Source organism: Amphiprion ocellaris, chromosome 23 (genome assembly GCF_022539595.1).
Source record: "Amphiprion ocellaris isolate individual 3 ecotype Okinawa chromosome 23, ASM2253959v1, whole genome shotgun sequence".
Lineage (NCBI taxonomy): Eukaryota > Metazoa > Chordata > Actinopteri > Pomacentridae > Amphiprion > Amphiprion ocellaris.
Genome location: NC_072788.1, coordinates 21,140,714 through 21,148,868, shown reverse-complemented (window position 1 = coordinate 21,148,868; position 8,155 = coordinate 21,140,714). Strand labels below are relative to the sequence as shown.

The 8,155-nt window shown below is 36.2% G+C and overlaps 1 protein-coding gene across 1 annotated transcript; it reads left to right on the top strand.

The window, feature by feature from the left end:
• Positions 1 to 637: 637 nt before the first annotated feature.
• On the top strand, positions 638 to 4,889 carry LOC111578299 (cilia- and flagella-associated protein 73-like). Its single transcript, XM_023284985.3, has 6 exons — positions 638 to 1,037; positions 2,277 to 2,369; positions 2,458 to 2,625; positions 3,756 to 3,977; positions 4,050 to 4,208; positions 4,738 to 4,889. Exons 1-6 carry the CDS (start codon positions 912 to 914, stop codon positions 4,861 to 4,863), a joined length of 894 nt encoding a protein of 297 aa, XP_023140753.2. The 5' UTR covers positions 638 to 911; the 3' UTR covers positions 4,864 to 4,889.
• Positions 4,890 to 8,155: the final 3,266 nt, after the last annotated feature.

Sequence of the window (8,155 nt, the reverse complement as noted above, 5' to 3'; positions counted from 1 at the left end):
TCAAGTCATTTTGGATGATTACAGAGTATTTGTGAACAAATTTTTCACATTTTGGGACATTAATGGTTCATTTAAGACAAATTTTGTCTCATTTAGGTCAAATTTCATGTAATTTTCCATAATTATTGAGTATTTTTGGACAAGTGTATGATCATTTTAGAACATTTATGGTTCACTTAGGACAAATTTAGGGTCATTTAGGTTAAATTTTAGTCATTTTGGATGATTACTGAGTATTTTTGACACGGTTCATGTCATTTGGAACATTCCCCGGTCATTTTGGAAAAGTTTGTGTCATTTGAGTCGTTGTGATTCATCTTAGACATATTTTTGATTGATTGATTGAGATGTTTGTTTTGAATATGTAAAGGCAAGTACCAAATAAAGAAAGAATTAGTATTATATATACATATACATACATGCGCATACACATGCATACAAAACAAAATTATAAAGCAAAAGTAATATTCCACATTTCTGGACAAGGTCTACATATTTGAAAAGGAGTGAGAAAAAGTAAACAGTTTGTACACAGTAAGAAAGAATATCATTAAAGGGGTAACGAGTGGCATATTTTCATTGAGGTCAGCAAAAAAATAAATAAATAAATAAAAAATAAAAAATCTAATCTACTGTTTAAAAGAAAATAAATGTCGACGGTTGATGGTGAGGATGCGATTTTTCTTGGAGCTGTTCTTTTCGGTCAGCGATGCGTTGCCATAGTAACAGATGAGGAGAATCAGCTGGACCGAAGAGAAAAACACCCGTTAAAGTGGACGTTTGAGTGTCGCCAAGTGTCTGGAAATCTCAGAAACAACAGAGAGTAGAGAGGAGGAGAGGAGACGCTTTCAGAGTGACTTTAAGAGCGAGTGGAGTCCAGAAAACATCAGTAAAGGCTCGTAAACTTTCTGATGAGTTTTAACAGGATGTCGGAGGATCAAGAAGTCCGACACAAGAGGAACCGTGCGCTGTTTGAGCTGCAGATGAAACGACGAGAGCTGGACGAGGCCAAAAAGGAGAAGAAAGAGCTCCAAGAGGTACAAATAAACAAATAAATGTTCGTGAATTTCACCGTGGAAAACTGTCGAACAACGACAGTTACAATCTGTAACCTCTAAGACAGTTTCATACAATTTATATAAAACTGAATCAATGTAAATAAGGTAATCAGAGGGAAAAATGTTTTCAAAGGTCTTTTTTTAGTTCTCTTGCACAGTTTTTAAATGGAAAAATACCATAATGTGTGTAACGTTCATTAATTTCTCAAAAGAATGCGATTTTTCCACAGTTGCACGTTGTGCTGATAACGGAAACATGCCATAATATTTTCAAAAAGTAACAGTTTTGCATTTATTTCATGTAAAAAAAAAAAAATACAGTTTGTGCTGATCAAATCGATTTACTTTTGTTAATAACGTACATATGCTTTAACTGTTGTTAATGTGAGACAGAAATGTTAGCAGGTCAGATCCAGTAAGATCTTCATTGAAGCAGTGAGCAGGATGTTCATTCAGACATGAAACTGCATTTTCAGTTGCTGTTGGATCAACGGAAGCAGCTGCGTGTCTGAAAGAGGCTTTAGCATTGTTTGCAGTTAGCCGTTAGCAGCATGAACTGACACTGATGTCCAGAACTAATGTTTGCAGAGTCTCCATTCAGACATGCTAACTGTTAGCCAAACATTGCTAACATTAGTTCTTACAAAATAACCCAAGCCCCTTTCAGACATTCCCTCTTTTCGTCTGACAGCTGCTGAACCTGTTTGCTTCATGTCTGAATGAAGACTGTAAATTTTTGTGGAAGAGTTGCCATGGCGATTTTACCAGCTAGAACCTGCTAACGTTTCCGGATCACTTCCAATGGGACACAAGTCTGAACTGCATGAATAGGGGGAAGACTTTTTCCACATTTCAGCAGAACATCACAAAGAGTGGAAGAAGTATTCATGCGTAGCACAGCATGGCATTAACCTTTGATTAATGCTATAATATGCAACATTTTTGCATTAAAACATATAAAAATGACTCCATATATTGGAAACTTTTGCACTCAGATGATCACAAATGTTTCCAACAATCTGCCTGAACCACATCAGATAGATTCTTATCTGCAGCAGTGGTAAAGACAATTCATACGTCTGGAAAATGTTCATTTTATTAGCAAAATCCTTCAGATAAATGCACTAAGTCACATCCAATTGCTGCTTAATGCTCACATGACGTCATAAACAGCCCTCGGTAATCAGGCTTTTCCCTGTTTTTTGTGGTTTGGCCTAGGAACTGGAGAGTTTAACACAGCGCGAGGTGGAGCTGCTGCAGAAAATCGAGGACATGAGGAACTTACGCTTGACTAAAGAGATGTCTTTCAAGGTTACAGTCAAAACCATGTGGCACACAACTTGGATTTCAGTTCTATGGCTGGAACTGGACCAAAAAAATACTTTTTATTTGTTTCCAGAGTGAACTTGATCAACTTTGGGAGAAAGCAGACAAAGCGAAGAGAGAGGTGCTTGAGAAACAGGCTCAGGTTGAGAAGCTGAAGGAGAAAGCTGCTCAGAGGAAACAGGAAATGGACAAGTACTCAGTGTACAAAGACTTCCTGGATGAGGCAGTCAAATATACCCAGGTACTGTGAGGTTTTCTTCATTTATGTAGCAAGAAATGTGTCTAAATTTACATGTGTTTGTCTAGTAGTGACTCTCATCCATTCACTGAACCATCTGACCTTTAGAAATCTTGTTGAAACGTTGATTCCATTCAAAATGCTACTTTCTGTCCAAGTATTTAGAGTTTTAAAGGTTTGTTCCACACAAATGATACTTTTCTAATTAATAACTTGTAGTATTAAAGGTTTATTCTACGCAAACAGTACATTTCCAATGAAGAATAAATGGTTTTAAAACTTTATTCCATTCAAACTGTTACTTTATGTCCAAATGTTTTCCCATGTGAAGGTTTATTCCACCCAAATTGTACTTTTCTAATGAATGACTTCTGATGTTATAGGTTTATTTCATTCAAAATTCTACTTTCTGTCCAAGTAGTTAGAGTTTTAAAGGTTTATTTCACCCAAATTGTACTTTTCTAATGAATGACTTCTGATGTTATAGGTTTATTTCATTCAAAATTCTACTTTCTGTCCAAGTAGTTAGAGTTTTAAAGGTTTATTCCACTCAAATTGTACTTTTCTAATTAAAGATTTCTGTTTTTAAAGGTTTGTTCCATTCAAAATTCTATTTTCTGTCCAAGTACTTAGAGTTTTAAAGGTTTATTTCATACAAACAGTACATTTCCAATCAAGAATAAATGGTTTTAAAGCTTTATTCCATTCGAACTGCTATTTTATGTCTAGGTTTTTTCACGTAAAGGTTTATTCCACCCAAATTGTACTTTTCTAATGAATGACTCATGGTTTTAAAGGTTTATTCCATTCAAAATGTTACTTTCTGTACAAATACTTACAGTTTTAAAGATTCATTGCATTCAAAATACAACTTTATGTCCAAGTTTCTTCACATTTGAAGGTTTATTCCATCCAAATTGCATTTTTCTATTAAATGACTTGTGGTTTTAAAGGTTTATTCCATGCAAAATACTACTTTCTGTCCAAATACTTTGAGTTTTAATGACTTGCTTCACTTTTCAAACTAACAAGTTAAGTTGTTTTCACCCGAAACTTTCCATAGTTGTGTTCTTGCCAGTATATGTGAGCTACAGTCAAAATTTGTGAACAATGTGTGTGGTTGTGTGTTTCAGTTTGAAGACACCGATGCGATGGTGAATCACTTTGAGAAGCTCCTCTCCATCAGAGAGAAGCTCCGTGCGAAGGAGACGAAGCGGCAGGAGAAGCAGAGCCAGCAGAGGAAGACTCTGCAGGAACTGGAGGAGCGGCGCCAACTCCTGTTGACGCAGCACGACGTCGAGATGTCCAAGCTGCAGGCCGAGCTGGACAGAACTCGCGCCGAAGCTGACGCCTGGGTAAGAGGGCATCACGGCTGAGACTAAAGCACATTCTGAGGTCAAGATTAAAGCTCGTTTGTCTTCACACAGGAGACAAAGTTGAACCACAGCCGGCAAACGGCGACGAAGCAGGCGCTGGAGCTGTCACGGGTCAGGATGGCGACGCTGAACATGTACGAGAAAACGGGCGGGAAGGTCGGAGGAGCGGACGGCGTGGACATGCACGACACCGTGCAACAGCTGGATAAGGTGTGTTCCCTCACACAGCAGCAGACGCACAAACGCAGACAGGAAGTGATGACGCACTGCTTCCTGTTGTCTCCTAATCAAACTGCTCCATCAGACACCTGAACTCAAAACACCTGAAAACCTGAATGCACAGCGTCACTTTTAATGGTTCTAATGCCTCCTACGTGCAATTTCCTGATCATATTTGTTCTGTTTTATTAGTTTTTATTTCATTTCCTTAACCTCCAATATTGTGTATATTTTGCCTCCTTTGCAGATGTTGTCATTTTTAATATTGTCTTGTTTTATATGTATATTGGATTTTATTATTTAATGTTGGTATTTTATTTCTTATTGCTTGTTATTAATGCACCGTCCAGTGGAAGCTATTTCTGTTTTCGTCATGCCTCCATGTATGATGACAATAAAACTCTTCTATTCTATTCTATTCTATTCTATTCTATTCTATTCTATTCTATTCTATTCTATTCTATTCTATTCTATTCTATTCTATTCTATTCTATTCTATTCTATTCTATTCTATTCTAAGATCAAAGTGTTCATCCTGAAAAACACCGAAATCCTGAAAGAATACCAGAAGTCCTTAAGACAGGATGATGAGAAGAAACAAGAGAGGACCAGAACACCTGTCAAAGGCAAAGAAAATAAAGCCTAAAGTCTTTCATTTGGATCACAACTTCACTTCTGGCTGTTTTTGTTTTGTCTGGTTCAATTTTATTTACTTTCATTGTTCTTAACATTTAAATATTTGCCCTTTTACTCTTATTTTTAATATATTAATATAATTCATGTGTTTCTTAGTCTAAATATAGAATATTTCATTGCATTAAAATGAGATTTCTGTGTTTTATTGAAATTCACTGAAGTTGCTTTGATCAGTTAATTTTGTGTTATGGTTCATTTTAAACTAATTTTGAATCATTCTGGACAAATTTTGAGCAATTTTTAGACACCTATTACTTTTTTATTGTTTGTTTTACTTTTATTGGGTCATTTTTAGATGAGTAGCTGTCATATTTATGCCATTTTTAAAAATTTAGGTTCCTTTCAGAAAAAAATGTGTTTTTTCTTTGTGTTTCTTGATACCTGAAGTCTTTTTTTTTTGGCATCTGACTCGACAAATATTGTGTATGTTGCAATACGGATATACTCAGTCTAAATGAACAGTCTTTCATGGCATAAAAATTAAGTTTACATACTGCTTTTTGAACGAAATTCACTAAAATACTGTGAATTTTGTGAGGCAAGGCAGGAAACTTTAAATGAACAGTCTTAGTTACATTTACTTTGTAATGGCTGTGCACTTATTCTGTCAGTAATTAAGAACTATTGAAGTAGTCTGGAGGAGACGTCTGAAGCATCAGCCTGCTGCTGTTTTATCATTAATGACGAATTAAAATAAGATATTTTCTGAATTCAAATGATCAGTTTTGCCCATAAAAACCAACAAAACAACACAAGCTATAGTGTAGTTCACCAAGATAGGAAACACCCATTTAAAATGTAGACAGGAAGGGAGCTGGGAAGTATTTGCTCAACAGGAGGTTTGTTTTATGAAAGCAAAATATTCATATTCTACAGGTTTTGTGCATGCCGCTGGTTTATTTAGTCTTCTTGCTTTTTAATACACACATCAAACATTCACCATTCATGTCCCCCTGCTCTTTGCCTCTGAAACCACTCAGATGCCACTGTTTCTCATCCAAATGTAGCTTTGTGTTTAGTGTATTTACAACTTCCATATCCATCTGCTGGGACAGGTGATCTCCTCAGGTGTGATCTGAGCAACGCCTCTTCTACGAATGGCTTTTTCAGCTTTGGCCTTTCCTGAAACAAATTTACAAAACTCAAGTTGAATCCAGTAACTACGATTTTACCGTCACGCCTCTGTGTAGAAGCATTTTGTCTCCAGCTGCTGTTCACATACAGACGCAGTTTAACAGAACAACCACATACAGTCAAGATCTGGTGTTGAGATGAGATAAACTTCAATGATCCTTCGGTGGGGAAATTCACATTTTACCACTAGGTTGGATACAAATGGGGTCCAACAAGAAGCAGGACAGGAAATACACAGGTACAGTAAGTATTAAATGAAGATGTGATGGAGACTGTGTACATGTTATACATGTAAACACGCAGCATTATAGATAATGTAGCCACCATCACTCCTTTATACAGAGTGATGGTGCTACATTTCAGTTATACAGAACAGTTTTACACTGATCTTTGAGCACTTCACATATTTTGTGTTACTGTCATATAAAAGTGTGCAGACATTAAAATGCATCTGATTTGATGGTTCAAGTGAAAAAGTGTGATTAATCTTTCTGGGTTATGAAAACTTATTATTGAATTATGTTCAACTAAAGAACTGCATTGAATTAATGAATGAACTTTAACTCTACAGTCAAAGGTATTTTTATTTACAATCTGAAACTAAAAGGTCTCAAACCAGTTACATGATTTAGTGTTAAATGAACTATTGCAGAAATCTGAGTTTAAATTCCACATAATCTTAAGCTGATGAAAATATCAACTACAGTCGCTGAGTCATTCTGGACAAATTTCAAGCCATTTAACAAAAAAAAAAAAGTTTATGTAATTTTGGACAAGTTCTGATTAATTTTAGACAAATTTTAAGTCATTTCAAACAAATAGGTTGTAAATGTTGTTAAAAACATAGTTTTCATGCAAGCCAAAGCAGTTAACACTTCAGTTCATGTGACAGACTGTGTGTTTCCGGATAAAATCTGAATAAATAAAGAGCTACATTATTTTTAAAAATGTTAAAGAGACAAGTTAAGACAACAGGTGCTAAGAGAGCATGTGTGTATAGTTTCTTAGTGAATTTATACATATATGGTTTTTCCTTTTCTCTTTGCTATTCCCCCCTTTTCTAAGGACACATTTAGAGGCAGCGCTCAAGTGTTAGGCCTGAGGAACCCTTCAAACTACTCAGGCATCAGAGAAAAGGTATTGAAGTGATCTTCAGACAACCTGTTGGTGACAATGTATCTTGAAGTGAGCAAAGTGACCACTAGGTGGCAGCAACAGACACCTAAAACAGATAAACCCCTCCTGTACTAAATTCGCCTTCTTTTCTTTCATTTTGGACATATTTGAAGACACTGTGAACAAATTCAAAGTAATTTTTGGCAAGTTTATGTCTTTTTGATCAACTTTTAAATAATTTTAGATAGCTGCCAAGTTATTGTGGACGAACTGCAAATAATTCTGGACAATCTGTCAAGCCAGTCATGAAATCAGCCATCATTGACCACTGCAAAAAGAAACAACCACATTATGAACTGGGACGAGGGCAGGATTATAGCATCGGAGGCCAACAAACATAAACAATGGTTATAGCATGAGTCAATTATAAATCACAGGTTATAATATCATACTGTGTTCCCTTAATTTGCTGTTATTCTGCCAGAGCCCCACACCTATGGCTGACTCAGGGATCTCATACCTCTATGATTCTTGACAGACTCTCTCTAGAACCGGAGCCAACAGGAAGTGGGTTGGCCGGGCCAAACGTCTGGTTTAGCAGGTGACTCAAGGACTCACTGTGCCTCAAAACTAGTTGTATTTGGGTTCCTGTTAAATGTTGCACTGTTAACGCTAAATGAACCCAAAAAAACAAAAATTAATAAAAATGAAAACTCTTGTGATGCTTTCATTGCTATTCTGATTGAGGACAGAGCTCTGTGTCTATATACTTATACATGTATATATTACAGTATAGAAATATCCATTATTTATTGTTTTTGCACACAAAGTCATAAGTGTCAGCTCAGGTCATGATACTATGGTATTGACTGAAATGTAAATTTGCCCAGCAGATGGCAGCATTCACTGCTTCAATGAGGTCTCCGGTAGTGAACCTTTAGGTGAAGCAATGGGCTGGAGAGCCTCAGTGATTCATGGGGTTTCATTTGACC